The sequence below is a fragment of the Urocitellus parryii genome, chromosome 13, assembly GCF_045843805.1.
Source record: "Urocitellus parryii isolate mUroPar1 chromosome 13, mUroPar1.hap1, whole genome shotgun sequence".
In the NCBI taxonomy this organism is placed as follows: domain Eukaryota; kingdom Metazoa; phylum Chordata; class Mammalia; order Rodentia; family Sciuridae; genus Urocitellus; species Urocitellus parryii.
In genome coordinates, this window is record NC_135543.1 from 35,421,983 (window position 1) to 35,442,538 (window position 20,556).

Below are 20,556 nucleotides of genomic sequence, written 5' to 3' on the forward strand. Positions count from 1 at the left end.
GAACTGGGAGGGAGCCTTGGGGAAAACTACTTCAAGCCACTAGTCTTATCAGGGAGGGAGAGGAAGGTCCAAGGAAAGATGGGGTCTGCCTGAGGCAAGAGGAAGTCCTTGGATAAAATCCCAGCTCCGAGCTGCCATTAGGTCTCCACTTCATGCACACACCTGCATTCTGCAGGAGTTATTCTGGTCTGAAAGTTCAGATACTGGTCTCCATTCCCTACTTATTTCACTACCTTTGCATTTCTGAGAACACTGCATGCTTTCCAAAGTGACTCTGAAGGAGGTTTAACTTGCCTCAGAAGACCTAAGATCAACGCTTCTAAAGCATCATTTCCAGCCCTAATTCTGACATCTATTTTGGGGCTGTCAGCACTGGAAGGGAAATCTACCAATAACCCCCAAAATGGCTTATTCCTCTTTATTCTGTGCAGAGAATACTACACTTGCAACTGCTGTATATGTGTGATAAAAATTATAATGCATTCTGCCGTCATTTATTTTGTGAAAAATAAAAATAGTGGAGAAAAAAAGATTAGGAACTCATGAAAAAATGCTTGTGTGGTAGTGAATTACTCCAGTAAAGGGTGCAGTTTGGGCATGAGAGAGGAGCCTGTAAATCAGCTGTAGTAAACAGATTCTCACATGTGCATGGCCAAGCGTGAACCCAGGGCAACTGGTGTGACAGTCAACACTGCATAAACAGTAGCAAGAGTCACCTAAGCTCTTGCGTCTATCATGAACCAAGAAGTCACAAAGAATCCCATTTTCAGCTGGGCTCCGTGGTGCAGCCTGCAATCCCTGAGACTCGGGACGCAAAGGGAGCAGGATCTCAAGTTCAAGATCAGCCTCAGCCACTTAGCAAGGTCCTAAGCAATTAAAAAGATGTAGCTCAGGGCTAAAGTTCAGTTCCCAACTACCAAAGAAGTTTAATAATCCTATCGGCAATCTTATCCTCTGGTTCCAAAGAGAACTCTAGAATTTCTTAAAGAAAATGGCAAGATGCCCTACTGCATATAGACCCTATAAAACATACAACTTGGAGAAAGCAGGCACTTCAACATTTAGAATCAGAATTAAGACTTTCTACACAGCCAGAAGGATGTCTCTGCCTCTCCACTCCCCTTCCTCCTGACCTGAAGTCAGCTGACCTTCTTTCACTCTGAAGTTTCCAGGGGATTAAAATCCTAGACCTAATCTCCATCGCCTCAGTGAGTCCAACCATGAAGGGTAGGGGGATCACTATTAAATAATTAAACAACTAAATCTATAGACCAAAACAGGCTCCGGGAGCCTTCACTCAATAGGCACAGAACCAAAGGTATTAAAAGGTCATTTGTCATTTCCGCTGTGAAAATCTGAGCCAAGCCTGGGGACTCCAGCTTTCGTGCCTGGCTGCAGGGGAGATGCTGGTCCTTCCACCAGCTTCCTTTTCCGCCTGTGATGGGGGGTAGGGAGACTTCCCAGAAACATGCATTTACCTACTTTCAGCTGATTCTCTAACAAGTTCAGCTAATTTACCAAGCTCCCACATGTCCCTGGGCCTCTCCTCCAAGTTGCACCCCGTCACCCTCACTGCCAGGCTGCCTGCATTTGATGAAGGTGACAGTTTTGCCAAATGACTCTGAAGCAAATCTTTCTTTCCACCTTTGCCCTCAGATGCCACAAGAGCCACCTGATACCTGGAGCTCCCACCTTCTGATTTTCGTCTTGCTAGGGGTTGTAACAAGGAATTCTTTAATGGAATCTCCTAAAGGGAAAGCATGTCCTAAAGGACATTTCCCCCCTCGTTAGGTTTTTGTGGATTGCATCAAATCTTTTTTGCAGAATAAAATCAGTATGGCAAAGCCTATGCCCCCCCCCAATATTCCCAGCCGTGTCGTGCATGGAAGGGAAACTTTATATACTGAAACCCCTTTCCAGAGAAGGGATAAACACACAACATGTCTCCAAAACAGCAGAGCAGAGCAGAGCAGGGACACAGAAGGATCTCTGGCATTATTCTCACAGTAGCCAGGCCTTCAAGGGGTATGACTGCATCCGACATTCTTGGAAAGACAAAACCGTAGTGATGAGAGAACAAGTCGCCAAGAGTTATGGATAAGAGGGTCAGGAAGTCACTGTGAAAGAACATGGGGAAAATCTGGGGGAAGTTGAAATCAGTCCCTTAACTGTGAAGGTGAGACCCATCCGTACATTAGAACTCAAAGAGCTGCAGACCAAAAGGGAAAGTTCATTTTACTGAGTGCTATTTAAAAAGTAATAAAATGTAAGAACACAGGCAAAAAACTCGGTATGAACGCCACATGGGTCAATTACCCCATGGCCTGGAAGCAGCTCCCCTCCCCAGGGCAGTCCCATGGTAATCTCTATTATTCATGCCCCTGCATCTGCCTCATTTTATTTTACATTGATCCATACCCGAGACTCCTAGAATAGGGGAGTATCAAGGGGATTTCAGCTGGGTCAATACAGGGCATAATATCAGGGTGAGAGGGGGTTAATTTCTCACATTCCCTCTGATCTTCTGAAGCCCTGGTTGAGGACAAGGGACAGGGCAAGGGAGGGGGGACGGGGGATAATGAGTCTGGTTAACATCCCTTAACAAAGAGACCCACTTCAGTCTCAGAAACCTGGGCAGGCTAGGATTTGCTGTCCTTGTTTTTGCCATGAAAATGTCAATTTTATTTAATTCCACGTTATTACACCACCGTTTATTTTGCTGAAATCAATATGAGTTAGAAACCACCCAACTTGCAATATAATTTCCCAGATTTCAGAGTCTGCATTTTTTTTTTTCCTTCCAGACCCATTTTAACATTTCAATTTGTTATTCTGTTTGGTATCAGAGCATCTTACTCACTGGGGCAATAAACTCGCCTCCAATTCAACAACACAAATCAAACCCAGTATGAGTAGCAGCTGTCTCTTGACCTTTTTAAGGAAAGGGTTACCACTTGGAGGAACATTCTTCAGGACCTTTCTGGACTTCTGAGCCAGAACAAAAAAATGATAACCGCCACAAGAAAAGGAGCAAGGGAGGCATTCCTGGACATTGAATGCCACAACATCCAGTAGAGGAGACACGTACTGTGTCCATGCACTGTGTCCTTGTCAGCAACTGACAAGAGCTCCTATGTCACCCAAGTGCTGTTGCAATCCTCAACACGACTGGGCATGGCCTCTTCCAATACAATTTTATTGGTATGGATTGTGATCAACTGCAGGCAAGAGTATTCTATTTTTGCTGATTCCAGTGTTTCAACAAAACAATGTCAGTGACAGAAAAAGGACAGGAAATAGAGGACCTTAATTTGAGGGGAAAAAAACATTGCTTCAAATCACATGAAGTTAGCACACAAATAGATTTCTAAGTGGCAGAATTCTTAAGGCTTTGTACCAGAAAAGTTGTGTGCATTTCCGTTTCTCATCAGGGACATATGAGTTTCCTATGGGCTCACCAACAAGGGACATTTCATTAAAAAGCAATCATTATCATGTGACTTCAGAAAAAAATGTCTTGTTTCACTGATTTTTTTTTATTCTTAGTTGCTTTCATATTTTTCATTTTTCTACTAGGTTCTAAAATGTACTTAAGATTTTTTTTTTTTTGGCCTTGCTTCTGGCAAACAATTTTGTAGTTTATCCTTTACCTTTTAGCTGTAGTTTGAGATTTTTCATTTCACAAACAAAACCATTAACAATTTTCAGTGACATTTAAATCCCTTCCATTGTAACCTTTTATTGGTTTCATTAGTAAAAAGAATCTTCATGAAAGTTGTCACTACCAAAATTGAATTGTGTCAAACCTAAACAGAAAGGAGCCAGGCCGCCACAAAAGAAGGGCCTTCATGCACGTATACCCATGTTATGAACTATCCAAGGAATTCCTGAAAACTGTAGTGTTCCAGATAAGCTGTTTGTTTAAGGATACTTGGCTAACAATGCTGTCTCCCCCAATGAGCTCGCTCCAACTCCTGCAACTAAGGATCTTTGTTTCAGAACAGCCTACACGGAGTTCTGTGTTCTTCTAAACATAACCTCTTAGAACGTGCCTGAGACCTCCCATTGTGTGTGTATCCCAGACACAATCCCTTGCTATTCCCAAATAAACTCCATGTTCTTGCAAAGTCAGCCTGTCTCAATTTAAGTTGGCATCTTTACCAACTAGAGATCAAATATAACTCCCCTTTTCTACATTTTTCCCCCTCAAGTTTAATGGGCTACATTGAACTCTCGAGTCTCTTGGGGATTCATTGTGGTATCTAGTCAAAGAACAATTGTATTTCCACTTAGCAACACCTCCCCAGTCATGGAGGAAGCTACCCTGTCCCCAACTGTGTGGCAGGTTGCTCTGAGCACTGGGGTCTGTTTCAGGCTCCTAAGCAGAGTGCACAGACTGCTGAGGAAACAGCAGATGACACCCTCAATCCTTCTAGTGGGCACATGTTACTACCGAGTGGGAGAAGGGGTTCCTTGTAACTATACTGCTCTATGAATGCATCTTCGGTTCATCAGGAGAAACATCTCTCCAGTTACATGCCAGGGCGGGATTCTGGATCTTTCTGAAGCCTTTATTATCACTACAATTGGAAGGTTCCCACCCAACAGGCTGGAGCACATGAGGAAAGCCACAGGATGGTTGACAGGATGCCTTGGGTCCAGGGTATAACAATTCAAAAAAGGAGCTCCAGTCCCAAATCTGGTCCTTATGGGACCCCCTGCCTCAAAGCATCTCTGGGTCTAAGGATGGCTACTGGCCTGCAAGTAGTCAGTGACCAGAGAGGAATGTGAAGGGAAGAAAGGAATGCAAAGGTGCCGTCATTCTCATATAAGGAGAATGGGATCCATCCACAGGAATCCTCATCTCAGCCCAAGGAATCCAAACTTAACTCCCCATGGAGCAAAAGACTTTTTTCCTGTTTTGTGAACTATTTCTTTAGAATAAAATTATTGATATTTTTAAGATATACCCTAAAATTACCTTAATAGGAATAACAATCACAAAATTTCTGCTGTCAACTTTCTCATTTTACTAGGAAAGACCAAAGCATAAAAGCATATAGACACCCACAGACCGTCATGGTCCCAGGCATCTGTGTGCATGCATCCACACACACCATGCACAGCCTGAAATGCTTTCTCCTGTGAAGCAGCTGGGGTTCCAGTTGCCAGGATGGGGGTCTCCACACAGTGTGGCTTGTGAAGAAAAAACTAGTTTTTTACATATTAGTATACAGACTACTAAAACAAGGTGCCATGAACGAGGTGGCTTAAAGCAGGAATTTGAAAATTTGCTATTAAGGCATCGGCAGTGCCATTGTGCCCTCTGAAGGCTCGATGGGAAGCTCCCTCCTTGCCTCGTCCTGGATGGTTGGTGGCCGTCCTCAGCACTTCTGGGCTCATATCCATGTCATTCTAATCTCTAGGTCTTCACATGACTGTTTTCATTGCATGGATGTGTTCACGTCATCTTCCCTGCGTCTTTCCTCCCCTCATGAGGACATCACACCAGATTAGAGTCTACCCTGATGACCTCATCTTCACTGGATTACATCTGCTAAGGCCCCAATTCCAAATAAGGTCACATTTACTGGTACAGGGGTTAAGATATGAATGTATCTTTTGAGGGCACAATTTCATACATAACACATCAACCAACCTTGTTCACCAAAGTCATTGCATAGACCAGCAGCTCCGTGTCAACGCCATCTTTTTCTTCCAGGATTTCCATGATATTTGACCAGGGCTTAATGCCTATGAGTGAAGCAAAAATCATTAGAAATAATTTGACAATATCCAGTTCACATCATAGTATATCTAAGGACTATTCCCCCCCACCCCCGTCATAGCAGTGTCTTTTAGCTGCCAAATTTGTGTGATAATATCCTGAGAGTGGACCTGAGCATGCTTAGAATTAAGATATCCTAGCAGGCAACATTGTACCACATCAGCTTCATCCTGTTTAATCAAATATCATAAATTCTCCAGCATCAAGATGCTTATCTGCTCACTTGAAAGTTTCCCTTTATATCCAATATGCAGTTTCTAAAATTCCTTTCATGTGCAACTTTTTGGGCCATACACTTTACTAAGGTTGGGAAAACTCTCCCTAGGTGTTTTCTGAATGTCCCATGGCATGCAGAAGTTCTTCGTGCACTCTAGCAGTGACTCACCTATTTGACAAACATCTTAAAAAAAAAAAATGCTCTTCTAGTCCCTTGGTATCAGCCAGTTACAAAGTCTAGTGGGCAGCTAGGTTTACCATCTACAGGAGCAGTTAGACGTAAGAATAAATACGGGCACAGAACAGCTGAAGAGAGGCAGGCATTTAGCTAATCGCATCACTTAGTGAGGGAGGCATCTTGCAGTGGGAATGGCTATAGAGGGCTTAGGACAAGAGGTGGCTCATGAGTGGCCTCTGTAGGGGAAGGCCTGTGAGCAGCTCTCCCCAGGCTCAGAGGCTGCAAGAAAATGCATCAAATTCAGGACCCACAAGGCAAGGTTGCAAAGGGGGAAACACCCTTCTGACATGGCTTCCCATGCCTGAGAGCAATGTTTGAAGTGAAGGAAGCATCGCATTGTCCTTGGCTTCTTGGTTTGGGACATGAAACTCTTCTTTCTCTATAAACGCCTTGAAGGAACACTGCTTATTTTTGCATGATGAAGGTAAAATTGAAATAACTTTAGTAGTTTCCAACTGCTGACCCTTGCAAGGTTTATGTCACTCACAGCTGATAACAGTCTTGACATGCAAGTTCCCCAAGGTCAGAGAAATACCTGTCTTATTCATGTCTGTGCTCTTAGCTGGCATATAATGTGTTCAATAAAATGCTGAAGAGTAATAAAGATTTCTGTAGGAAGTAGGTAAAGCTAGAGCAATTTTAAAAGAACGAGACAGCAGATGCACACAGTAAGGAAATAAGAGGATTAAAGACGTGAGACAGATTCAGTTTCACATTGAGATCTTCTGGCTCTCCCACCAAGTGATACACAAAGTCTTAACAAGTCACTCTTCCATGACCTTTTAAGCTGAGCACAAAGGCATGCTCCATTCCCTTGCTAGTGGGCAAATTATCCTGGTTGATATTGAAGTTCTTTTAAGTCTACACCACAGCGTAGTTTTTCTTTAAACCCTACCAAAGTAACCATCAAGACAGTCAAGACAGTCAATCAATGCAGTCAGTAGGCCTATGGTCTCACCATCCAGGTGCAGCTCAAGAGCTCTAGGTGCCTCTGCTCTTGCTTATCATTCACACACAGCACCAAACCTCAGCATGAAACATGTCAGAGTGTTACCCACTTGTGGTTAAAAGGAACATAGCGTAAGGGAGAACACACTGGAGCCAAGAATTTCTAGTAGTACTAGCAGGCCCAGAACTGCTTCCTAGTTTCTTACTTTGAAGCTAAAGAGGCAACAGGGCTCAGAAAAAGTCAAGTAGCAGAGGCCTGCAGCCCAGAGTAGCCAGACTACAGCCCCCCCATCCCACGGACACATAAGTGTGTGTGTCGCGTGCGTGCACACCATCTAATCCATTATGATTAGAACACTCAAACACAGCTTACTTTAACCGAGAAATGTGTTATTCATCTATGGTTCCCGATTCTATTATCATTTAAAGTCTGGGAACATGCATATATTTACATGCTGCTGGGATGAATGCTCTCTTCCCTTTGATAGTTTGGTACCATTTAGAATGAAGGTGAAGGGGAGAAAACATTGGGTTTAACAAAAACAACTTTGGTAGGGCGTAGGCTAGACCTGTGTGAAGCACCAGCACTTGAGACTCTTAGGAGCTGCCCCATCAGTACCAATTAGTCTAAGCTCATCCTCCATCTTCCCCACTATGTGTGTTGGGGGCATTTTTGTATCGAAATAAGCCCTTCAACCCCACCCCTTTACGTAAGGCAGGAACTGGGCCCCAGAGAGTGGAATGAAGGTCAAGTCAGAAGACTCATGTGGAAGCATCTACCTTGCGGTATTTCTTCAAGGTGTTGCTGAGGAAAAAAGAAAAAAGCACTTTGTCTTTTCCTTAGCAATGACAGGATAGTTGGAAAACAGTTACTGTTATTATCTGTCTCTCCCTGCCCCTGCCCCTGCGCCTGCCCCCACTCCCCAAACTGGAGTACAGGCTCTGTAAGCCTGTCATTTCTTGATGTCTGCATACGCATGGCTAATACTTGCCAAATAACTGAGTATACATGAAGATATGGAGAATCCTGTTACACAACAGGCACTTGAACATCAGTGGCTATAATTATGATGGTAGTGGTTGGTGGTGACATCCACAGTTACCCAAGGGCGGACCTTCTACAGACTCCTTAGCCAGCCCTCTCATATCACCAAAGCACAGGGCCTCTCTGAACACAGAATAAATAAGCAGAGAGAAATGGCTCAAGACTTTCCTGCTCGCCTCTGTTAAAACTAATGCAACATAAGACAGCAGCACAATTCACACGCAAGCTGGCTTAACACTTGAACAGAAGATTCTCTTGGTGTGCTCCATGCCCTTCTCCATAATGGATACACACCCCAGAGGCACTTCTGTAAAGAACAGCGGAGATGGAGCTGGAGTTCTGTCAACCTGGAGTTTCCACCAGGCTTTGAACATTCCTCACCCATCAGTATGTTCAAGCAGAAACAGATCGCCTCAAAGGATGGCCGAACTCCACCCTCCCAACCCCGTTAATCATGTGTGACACGTGTTTAAGAATTGTGTCATATCTCATCACTTTACATTCAAATGAAAAACAGAACTTCAAAAGCTATGCTGAGCCAAGTTAATATGACCCAAGATTTATGACAGAAATTTTGAAATGAGTTACCCTGTCTGGTCCCTTGCCCCATCCTCTGTGGGAGAGGCAAACAGAGGGGAGGTCCCCTGCTCAGGGAGCAGTGAGTTCTTGACCAATGCCCTGAAAGTCACCATAGGGCAGACCTCAAAGAAAAGGAGTCTGATATAGTGACAAAGTGAAGCCCCTTCAAGTGACAAGTGACACAGTGAAGCCCCCTCAAGGGCTACCAGGAGCTCTGCTGCCTTTCTTCCCACCAGGCCAGGCCTGTCACCAGAAGGGGAAAGTGGTTGAAAATGCAAACAAAAGACAAGATGATCTAGGGGACCCAGAAAATAGGTGCATTAACAAGCTATGCCCAGGGACTAACTTCAATTAGTCTTTTTACTCTAGCTCTTGATCGGAAGTCCAATTGCCTGGGTCAAATGAGGCAATATAAATTTTCAGTCATTCATAAATAATAATTACTACCCATATGGAATTTGACCACCTCAGGTTTTAACCCTGTTCTTTAAGTGGCCCACTCTAGGCCACAGAGCAAACTGGCTACACTGCAGAATGAGCCTTCTGGTTAAACCACAGGCAACCACGCATGATTGCATGATGTTTGTAGAGCAATCACAGGACTCTGTTCCGGACCAACTGCATTTGCTTGAGGTGGTAATGATGTTTGAGGACCTATAGTTTATTTTGTTGGTTTTATGTGCTGATTCCTTGAATCTGACAGTTTTTCTAGTTTAAAAAAAAAAGGATTGTCTATAGCATGCCATTCACCCTGCTGGGGAAGGAATCTAAAACCACTCTGAGTAAAATTTATGGCTTATTTGTATATGTGTGCACAAAGGGATATGCTCAGTTTGCCCCTGGTCACCTCTGGCACCTGGGGCTGCTCTCTAGTCCATGTGAGAACTGGAGAGCTGCCTCTAAACCCTAGGTGGAAACACATCTGGCAGTCATGTTGCTCTCTGCAGAAAACCATGACATATTTATATGTTTAATTCCATCATAGGATTCTGCAATAATTTTACTAGCAGTAAAATAGGATGATGTTATATGTATTATAAAATCATAGCCAAGACCACACATGTCCATAAAGAAACATGGTATTGAACCATGTGTGATAAGCTATTTCTGAGTTCCATTAGTTTTTTTTTTTTTTTCATTGCTAGTGCAGTAGCAGACAGATAATAGCAGTTGGCAAAAGTATAAGACATTTTATGGGCAGAAAACCCCACAAAGCTGAGAAAACAATCCGTTAGCTGTTCTATTTTTACTAACTGAAAAAGATGGCCATCATGTTGTCTTGGTGGAGACACTCAGGATAGCAGAGTGCCTCTGGCTAGGGCTGTGGATGAATCTTGGATGTGGGGCACCAAGTCCTGGGTTAATCTCAGGATCATTCCCACTCCAACAGGCCTCTTATGAAATGTGAAGTCCAAGGAAGGAGGCTCTGAGCTCCCAGCTCAGCAAAGCCAAAGAATGATCCCAAGGTCATGAGAAAACTCTCCCTTCTAACATGCTGCCATGGCAAGAGCCCACATGTTACCCGAAATCTAGAACAAGATGACAGAGCCCATTAATTGTCCTGATGTAACCTCCAGAGTCGGAGGATGGAGAACAATTCCTCCAAGGACAAATGGAAGGAGCTGCCTTACTATCTTCCCAAACGCCCACTCTGGCTTGGAAAAACTAGACCTGGTTTCTGAGCCATCAGCCATCCTAATTAAGGACTCTTGGCTAGCACAGGATCTGCTTTTGGCCAAAAGGCTCTTATCTGGCACCAGGTGGCAAGATGCTGTGGTGGTGGGAAACCTGCCCTTTCTGGGACCCACCTCCCAGACCCTGTCTGTGCACTAAGCTTCCTCTTCATCACACACCCACACTGAGGCCTGCAGTTGTCTCCTGGCTTGGACCCATCGTGCCTGGGGCCGATGTCTGCCTGTGTGTTCGTGGAGCCCCAATTTAGGATCCTGAATGGCTTTCATTAACTTATATCCTAACTTTCAAAGTAACTAGGAAACTACCTCCCTTTGCATTTGGATTCAACTTCTTATAGAATATCTCAGAGTAATGTTGCCTCAGACACAACTGGATTGAACTGAAAGAGCTATTAGGCCCCTTGCTTCTTCCCGACTGTCACATCTAGGCAGATTTGTACAGAACTCTGCATATGCTCACTCACACAGCTGTAAGAAAATACATCGACATGTTCACTATTATCTTTGTTGAGATCAAAGGTGATTTTTGATTGCCTTTACATTTTTCCCCCCAAATTTTCTACAGTAATGTTACTGTTATAATCATGAAGAGAAAAGTCTTTATGAGGATGGTGATAATCCTAATTGGGTTCCATTAAGGAGGAAAACAGAATAAAATCTCCAGCATTTTAGTGTCAGCTTCTTGCCATTAGAGAGGCCTTAGCATGGCACACTAATCCATATCTAGAATTTGCTCTTGGCCACCTGCCAGCTCAGACAGGGGTAGGAGTGGGGGTGGAGCTAGGACACCAAGCTGGGAAACAGATCCTGCCTGTGAGCAGGGCACACCAGCAATGGTGACAATACAGCAAAGAACATGTTAGGTTCCCGAGAGCACCCAAATAAGATGGGAATGGATGGTGCAGAGCAGATAGGAAATGAGTGGCAGGTGGTTCGTTAAGCCAGGTGAAGGGTATCATGGGGTGGGGCTTCACACAGTAGGCATGGGAGCTGATGGCAGGTTTTAGATGAGGAACATGATCAGATCTGTTTTAGAAAATCTTCCAATTGCACTCAGGGTGATGAGGGACACTGAGCAGCCTGAGCAAAGAGAGGCATGGGGAAAGAGGGAAAAGGTTTGAGGAACATCTAGGAGTCAGGATCAAGAAAGTGCTGTGGAGTGGGGAGAGGAAGGGGGCCAAGGTGCTGGTTCTCTGTGGATTTCAGTGGGAGCTGGGAAAGAGTAAAGGCAAGCAGTGCCTGACCACCCTGGGGAGGCTCTTGCACTTGGCCTTCGTCAGCCCAGCACATTCCAGCCCCGATCTCTGTGTACTGATCATCCTAAATTTTTCCCCCGAGATGTCCATACAGGAAATGGTGCCAATTCTTCATTCTGCTGTGAGATGTGGAATCCTCCCCACAGACATTTTTTGCCTTGGCATAAGGGGCAAACACACTGCTCACCTCTTTTGGTGTCAACAGCACAGACAGCCTGAATGAGATGAGGTGCATTGGACTCCGAGTACTCTACAAAGACCAGCAGCAGCTTCAGGGCCGTCTTTACCACCAGGCGGAACTGGAAGAAAAAAAACAAAACCATCAGGCCGTGCACACATGGCCTTGGACTTGAGTGCACTCTCCTAACTGTAATCAGCACCCAGCACCTCCCGGGCCTCGGTGTTCCTCTTAGCAATTACACAGGTGATTCCTTCACTAGTCTCTCATTGGATGCATCAGGAGACAGAGATGAGTATTCTCCCCATTGTACAGACCAGGAAACTGAGGCACAAAGGACCATGTCTATGGTCACAGGACTAATAGGAAATAGAGCCAGAATTTGAATGCGAGACATTTGGCTGCACAGCATACACCTCACAGGTTCCAGCAAATGGGACAGTGTCCACTCAGTTGGTTACCATATTTGATACCAGCAACACTGTTAAATGTCTTGCCCTAGGTCACAACAGCCAGGTTGGGTAACAGGAACCTGAGCCAGATAGACCAATTTTGAGAAAGTGAAGGAGGATCCCTGGGACCTAGGAACCCAGGCTCTTAGACCCCCTCATGCTCTGTAGTTGTGAGGGGCCACACAGACTTCAGAGATCTTCTTCACCAAGGTAGGACTCGCCCTCAGGAGGCCACAGGTCCCTCACCCAGAGAGCATGCCACACCTCCCAAAAGGAGCGGCCATGATTCCCAACTCCAGCATCCTCTGCCTTGGGGCTGTGACCGGCCCGGGGTTTCCAGGTTTGTTCCTGCCCGTTGCCCCTATGGTGTCGCAACCCCTTGCCCACAATCCCCCTTCCCTCGAGTCCACTTTCTTCTAAGAACCTCCTTCTCAAGGAGCTCACACACCACCCACCTCCCAGAAATGGGTTCAAATGTACATTTAAGAAACAAGCCCACCTTGAACTGTACGCTCCGCCCAAGCCATATGCCTTTTGGCGCCCACCCTGCAACCTCCATAGCACTCAATTCTTTCAAGGGAAGAGGGAGGCTTATTTACATAATGTCTCCAAAGTCTAAAACTGTGCTTGGCCCACAGTGGACTCGGAGATGTGTGCTCATTGAATGAATCCACCAATTGACTAACAGGTCAGTCACTCCACGACCCCTCACCTACCCCTGAGCCTCTATTGCCATATTGTGGTCAGTCAGCTACATCATCTTCATTTGTTCTGCACAAGAGGAAGAGCCAGTGCTTCCCAGAGGTATCTGCTCACATCAAAGTGGTTGGGGGCTGGGGATGTGGCTCAAGTGATAGCCTGCTCGCCTGGCATGCACAGGGCACTGGGTTCGATCCTCAGCACCACATAAAAATAAAGATGTTGTGTCCACCAAAACTAAAAAACATTAAAAATTTCTATCAAAAAAAGTGGTAGGGACACAAGGAGATGCCAGTTAACTGCAGGGAAGGAATAGGAAGACCACAGGGAACAGAACATCACCTACTCCAAGTCACTTCTCTCAAGTCATGAGCACCTCTGTCCCCTTGTCTTTTCTGCTGTCTTACCTAAGAAACTACCTTTCTCTCTATCCCACATCTCTTTCCATCCAGTGCCCTGGGGTTCTCAACTCCTGTTCATAGAAAAACTTTCCTGAAGAGTGACTATGGCCCCTGAGTGCCCTTTCTAACTTCACATCGACTCTCCAACCCTGTCCCATGGGACTACCACCACTACCACTCTCGTCTTTTCAAGACCCACAGTGGACTCCACGTTGTCGATCCCAAAGGTCACTTCTCTGAGCCTGTTTATGTCAACTTCCAGCAGCACGCGACAGTTTCCTTTGAGTCTTGGTCACTAGTCTCCTACCTGAGCCCCCGTCTTGTGCCTCCAACGTCCACACTGCAGCCAGAGTGAACACTGGACCCTCCTGCTCACCATCCCCTAGACCCTGTCATGGCCAGCAACCTGAGTGGCTCTTGCAGTCATGAGGTCCTGGCCTCTGCACGCTCTCCAGCCTCCTCTCTGGTCACCTCCACTCCTGTTCTGTTTATTACCACCACTGGCTCTTCAACTAGGTGAGTGTTTTTCACGGACCAAGTTTATTCATGACTCAGCTCCTTCTTGCTGTTCTCTGCCTGGAACTAGACCCCCCCAGGCCTGGCATTTTCTCATCCTTCAGGGCTGAAAAGAATCCCCTCATGAAAAACACCTCCGTGACACTTCATCTGAAGAGCCCTTGGCTAATACCACATCACTGATTTAAAAAAAAGTGAAGAGTTAAACGGTGATTAAACTAAGGATTGAACCCAGGGGGCACTTAACCACAAGTCATTTCCCCATATCCCTAATTATTTTTGACATAGGGTCCCATTAAGTTCCTGATGCTGGCCTCAAACTTGTGATCCTCCTGCCTTAGCCTCCTGAGTCACTGGAATTATAGGCATTCACAACCACACCTGGCTTTTTACATCCTTCAGCATGACCTGAAACTGCTATGCGGTCATCTTCAGTATCCACCGGGGATTGGCTTCAGAATCCCCATGAATACCACAGTCCATGGGTGGAGTTAGATAAAACAGCATAGTATTCGCATGTCCTATATACACACTTTAAGTTACTAATACTACCTAATACAATACAAATACTATGCAAATGGTTGTTATACTGTGATATTTCAATAAGGACCCCCTCAAAAAAAGTCTTTCATGTTCAGTACTGATGATTACTTTTGGAAAATTTTTGATGTACCATATGGAATCCAGAGATACAGGCAGGAAGGGCTGCCCAGCCTACATGTGTTCACCTGCTGCCCCTCCCCTGCTGTCCCTCAGTACACAGCTACTGAGCAGTAGAGACCCTGCCCCAGGAGGAGCTGCTCGTCAGTACTGTGCGTAAAGGGCAAACCAGCACATCCTGAGGCTCCTCCTTCCAACCCGTCACACCTGATAATGTGTGCACCAAGTCTTCCTGGCCTCTAGCTGCCACCTCTGGAGTCTGTAGGTGAGCCAAGGCCCCACCACAATTATGCGGAGGGCACGTAGCACCGTGGGCATCATTCTCAGGCACGTCTTCCCCACGCAGGAGACTCTCAGCCTTGGAGGACTCTGAACTCGTTACAGGGTTTCTGCTCTCATCCCCAAATGCTCCTCTGCTTCCCGACTGGGAATAGAGTGAATTTGAGAGTATTTTCTCAACAGTTACAAGGCTGGGGGTACCAGAGGAAAGGTATGCTATAATAAACTATTTTATACACTTAGAGCTGAAGAAATTGCTTCATGTAAATAAAAATCCTAGCAAGTCCAAGCTTGGCGACTTCCTCAGTGGGTAGACTGTTATTATGTGGTTGAAACCTTCTCAATGCCTCCCTGGGAAAGAACCTGGCTGCTGCCCAACCCCACCTACCCTGTTAGCGGGTCTCAGCAGGGGCCCCCATGCCCATCTCATAAAGGTTCCTTCCAAGCGTTCGTGAGGTCACGGGGCCCTGACCTACATGGTCTCAGGCACGCAGAATGCCCAAGCCACTCTCCCTTCCAAGGCTAATGAAGAAACCACTGTTTTCTAGCCAAGTCTTCCTTTCCCCTCAGTTTCAACATGCCTATTCATGTTATCCTCTCCTTTGCTGCGAAGGCTGCTTGGAGCTCTTTTGGCACTGTAGTTTTACATTTTAAAAGTCCCCAAACTTTTATGATTCATAATTTTAGGTTTCTATGAATTTGGCTTCTATTGAGTCTAAGCTTATGTTCATGTACTTTAGGAAGTTTTACTATGTAAGTTAATAGCAAACGTATCAGATAGTTGAACTAGAAAGAAGAAAGCATCAGAACGTTGATTTTGTGGAAACACCCAGCCCGAATTGCAAGCGTGTCCTAACTAATCATCAAAAAGCCTTCAGGGGCTCCTCCTCAGAAATTCCTTACTAGCACTCCTGCACAGCCTTGGAAATAATACAAAGACACAACTAAAAATTCTATGACAAACTCATTCATCCAGAAACTGCTTAATTTGATGCCCTTATGTATCCAGGATGCAGTCAACAACCTCCAAAGCTTAGAACAGCCTCCATTGGGACCACACCCCAACTCCTCCAGGTCCACATAAACTGTTCACCCCAAAGCTCTTAAAAATCCAACCCTGATGCCACTTGTGCCAACTGTGGATACATTTGCATAGGAGCAGCTATTGAGAGTCCGAGCCCACACCAGTTGGGAAGAAAAATCAGAGAGGGCAGTGACAGACCTCAGGTAGCACCAAGAGTATCACCAAGGAGGAGTAGGAGGAGGCCACACAGATGCCAGAGTGCACATCACTGTGTGGCCTGGAACTGACAGCATCCCAAACGTGTCAGAAAGCATCCGTCTGTCGGAATCTGATTCTCAGCTGTGCCAGGTGCCCCTTGATAGTGTAATGGAGGGTTTATGCTAGGGTGATCCAATGCTCAGACACCTGCCCGTCCGGCCCCAAGAGGAAATCCATGACAACTGATTTTCATTGTCAGGGAGCATCTGATGCTACAGAAAGACTGAGCAGTGACAGGGCCATAGGCAACAAGGAATCTGCATAATGGGTCCAAAGACAAACTGGCTTATGGGGTAGGAGCCAATTCCCCCATCTCTGGAGGTTCTGCTGGTGCTTGCAAAGGCCGTCACGAAAGGAACTCAGACCTGGGTGGCAGTGAACTGGCTGACACCATTTAAGTTACCTCCCAAAGTTCTCCACTTTCACTTTCAGCATCAGCAGCTGCTTCCAGATGCCCAGCACCCAGCCAGTTCTGTGAAGGAGTAACAAAGCCAGGGTTGACTTCAAGGAGATGACCACACAGCTGCTTCACAGGGACCCTGACCCACCACATCATACAGACTAAGAATGTTTGTACCGCAGACCCTCAGAGCCAGGTAGCTGAGGATAAACAGTTTTCCCAGGGGGAAGTTCCTGGAGTATGAATAACAGGGAGGCTCAGAGTGGGCTGTCACACTTCCATGGAGCTGCAGAGCAGTGTGATGGCATTTGGGCTCCTGTTTGAGGGAAGTGGGATTATTGGTGCAATCTGGAGAAACTATACTGAGGCACTAGACTCTGCCCTTCAGGTTTGTAACCTAAATTTTATTTACATTCTAAGGAAGGCTAGTATTCCATTTGAAGTTTGCCCATTAGAATAACAAAATGTTATTTTTATTATAAGGGATGTAGTTAAAATCTCAGTATGTAACAGGAATCAGACAATCCCTTCATGTAATAGAGTACAGAGGAGAGGAACATGGCCACTATCAATCATTGCAGATTTCTTTGTGATTTGGTACATGCTGTGGATGACCGAGCAGGGTTTTACCTCGTCACAGCTATCATTTTTGCACACCCTGTTCCTCATTAGCATAAAACAAAGACCATGAGCCTTCAGAGGAACAGAGATGCCTGCTGACCCAGGAAGTCAACACTGGCCAGGTCAAGCCTAGTCCAGAAGCGGAGCCTCTATTGTCCATAAATAACTTCAGGTTTACAATGTCACCTCTTTTTCCAGGGAGCACTTGCCAGAAGGAAGGATACCAGGATGGTGTTGGTGCCGTTTTATTTTCTAGATTAACCTCCAGTGAGGATGTGGAGTCAGCCTGTTCAGAACCTGGGTACTTAGGTTTTAGATAAAACGTTACAACCAGATGTACAGGAAAGGAATAAAAGCCCATTTCTCAATACTTTTACAAAACAAACTAGAACTCTCATGTTTTATTATACTTAGGGAAACACAAGAACTGCACTTAGCAGGTCAAATATGCTGCTCATTAAGTAGAAATAAAAGTCTTCCAAAAAACCTTCAAATTCCTAATTCCTCTTCTAAAAATCCAACAACCATAAAAAAAAACAATTTCCAAACCTCCGGATTTAAATTACAAAATGGGTTAGAAAAACATGCTTGATTTTATTTGTTTTGTTTTTCATGAAGACAGAATATATGTTATATAAATGGATTCTGGTTGTTAAAACAATTGGGAATTGGTAAGATAACTTCATCTATAAAGCTTTGCCATTTTGTTTACAAGCTTACCAGCATTTTACAATGTTGTACACTGCTTAAAAGTAAAAAATAATAATTCTATCCACTTAAGGTATATGTCTATTAGAGTTCCTTAAACTTTTTATTCCATTGCCATATTGCTTGGAATAGACCCTTAAAAAAGCCTTTATAATTATTAACTCTCAAATAGTCCAACAAAAATCTCTTGGTCCAAATCTCTCCCTTCTCAATCTCTAATAAATTGCATGCAACATCTTATCATAAATAAAGTCTAGATCCAAGCATATTACCTTAGAACCCTGGGCCTTGACTTGCAAGTATCCAGGAGGGAGAGTTGTGATGAGGGTTGGCAGTTCTGCTAAGACAGCAATTGCCTATACCAAATCCATGTGCTCTGGCCTCAGAGACTAAGGGCCACCTGCTTTGACTCCAGACAACTTGCAGAAACGGAACAGACTTTGTGAAGAGCCTAGTTGCCAAGCGAGAGACTGGGAAGCCCTTGAGTTCTTACTAATTAATATAAATAGTATAAAAGAAATCCTGCAGAAGGAAAGATACAATCTGTTATCCAAAATAATTAACAAAATACACAGTGCTACAAATTAATATTTCCTTCTATTGAGGAAGAATTTTGGGTTGTTTTGTTCACTTAATAGTCCAAATGACAACCAGAAAATAGTCACTTTTCCATCTTCCCCTTAGGATACTCAAGGTAATTGTGAAGACAGTTAATAAAATGTAACATTAACCCACTCTTTCATAGCTAATGAAGGAACACCAAAACCCCTGCACTAAAGTACTGCCTTAAGGATTGTCTTGAGAGGATTTGCTAGAGTATTTGAGGAAAATTGGCAAGGTTAGGTACCTTTCCAGCTAGCAGCATTCCCAGTTTTAGGTGCAAAACTCACCTTCTAGAAGGTCATACATAATATCACACAGCTAATTTCTAGAAGCCAAAGGAAAAAAAAATTCACAGACCAATCTAATTCTTTCCATTATTCCATGGAGATTCTAACCAAAACTTAAGCCTTGGGGATATATAACAAATATTTTTCAAGTAATAATCAACATTAAAGAACTTTCTGGAAACATGCCAGTGGACAACAACTAGCCTCAGGTATGTGAAGGTGCCGTTAGAAGGGTTTGGCAGCCAGCTCGCTGGAGTCTCCTTGAAGTGGGTGGAGAAGGGCTGGCAGGTAAGTGCTGGCAGGTGGAGAGAGGCAGAAGCCCATGGGAAAGGGGGTTGTCAGCGCTGGCAGAGGGAAAACAGAGCCTGCAGGGCAACTCTAGAGGTCCACCTTACGGGAGCCTCCGCCCCCCACTTCTCCTAGAAGAGGATAGTGTCCCTCTCCTCAGAGGAGCAGCACACTGGCTGCTCCAGAGTTTTTGCATCATTCTGAATGTTAGAAACACATTTGTACTTTCTTCAGCTGCTAGGCCCTGGATACCATGAGAAGCAGCATCCAAGTCCCATCCCCTTTGCTGTTCCTTGTCCACATGGAGACAGCATCAGTGTGACTTGCTAAGATGCTGTTCTGGTTAATCCAGAAGCCTCTTGAGAGTGAAGAGCTACAACCAAGTTCCTGAAGCCAACCATTCCAGAGTGCACTGCAGAAACTGAAAACTTGCCCTAGGCAGTGGGTGCCTTTGTGGTCTGCCCCATCAAGGGCTGGACTAACCTCTGGCCTCTCACTCCACTGTCTTCCAAGAAGAAGGACTTGTGAAACCTCCTTTCCCCACTTATTTCTCTTACTGAGACGATCACCAGTGGGGGAATCTTAGAAATCGAGTAAGTTTTCTGCATGTGAACACCAGGAACAGCAGAAAAGGAACAGCCCCAAAGAGGAAGTGGGCGACGTGCACCCATAATAGCTCTCACACCAACAGCACAAGCATGCACCATTAAAACCCTGCAGTTTAAAAACCCTACTGAATAAAATGCTGACAAAAGGAAAAAAATGCAAAACTACACCTACAAAATAGGCTTTCATCACATAAGATGCAAGGCTCTTTAAATATGATAAAGAATCAAAGGATTTGATTATTTAATACAAAAAAATAGCACATTCATGACAGAACACCACATAGAATATTATCAGATAATTAATGCCTAACAGAGAAATGCTTATAATACAGAGTTAATAGTATAAGCAAAATTCAATGAAAAATCAGAAAGTTACCAAAAGTTTATCTTTTTGTATTTTTAAAAACTTTGTATTTCTAGAGTTTTACATTGAGTATACTAATCATAAAATAAAACTTTTCAATGGTACTTTTTAATAAAGACTTCCAGATAACACCAATAAATTAGTTTTTCATTCTAGGATCAGTTCCATTATAAAAATTAGTGTTAACCCAATTCCTCTTAATTAAATACATATTAATTTCAGTAACTTGGAAGCAATAAATGCAAAATTAAGTATGCAGGATTGATTTAAAATAGTACAATTCAAGGAACTAATGTTCTGGTAACTTCCTTTGGCTGGACCATATAGAATTTATTGAGTAGATATCTCAAAATATTAAATATATTGACAGTTTAACGTTCAAAATTGAACTTCTACTTAGAAAGCTGGAAAGAGTATGTCACTCTTGAACAAGAAAGAGCCGAATA

General features: G+C 44.3%; 1 protein-coding gene across 9 annotated transcripts in view; it reads right to left on the reverse strand.

Moving 5' to 3' along the window:
• Window positions 1–20,556, reverse strand: part of Fhod3 (formin homology 2 domain containing 3) — a 434,672-nt gene that overhangs the window by 156,370 nt on the left and 257,746 nt on the right. For all 9 annotated transcript variants that reach the window (XM_026400010.2, XM_026400011.2, XM_026400015.2 and 6 more), the window contains exons 7-8: window positions 11,952–12,063; window positions 5,660–5,754 (exon numbers count right to left, since the gene is read on the reverse strand). In XM_026400010.2, coding sequence (XP_026255795.2) covers window positions 5,660–5,754; window positions 11,952–12,063 — 207 coding nt within the window. The remainder of the gene's footprint in view (window positions 1–5,659; window positions 5,755–11,951; window positions 12,064–20,556) is intronic.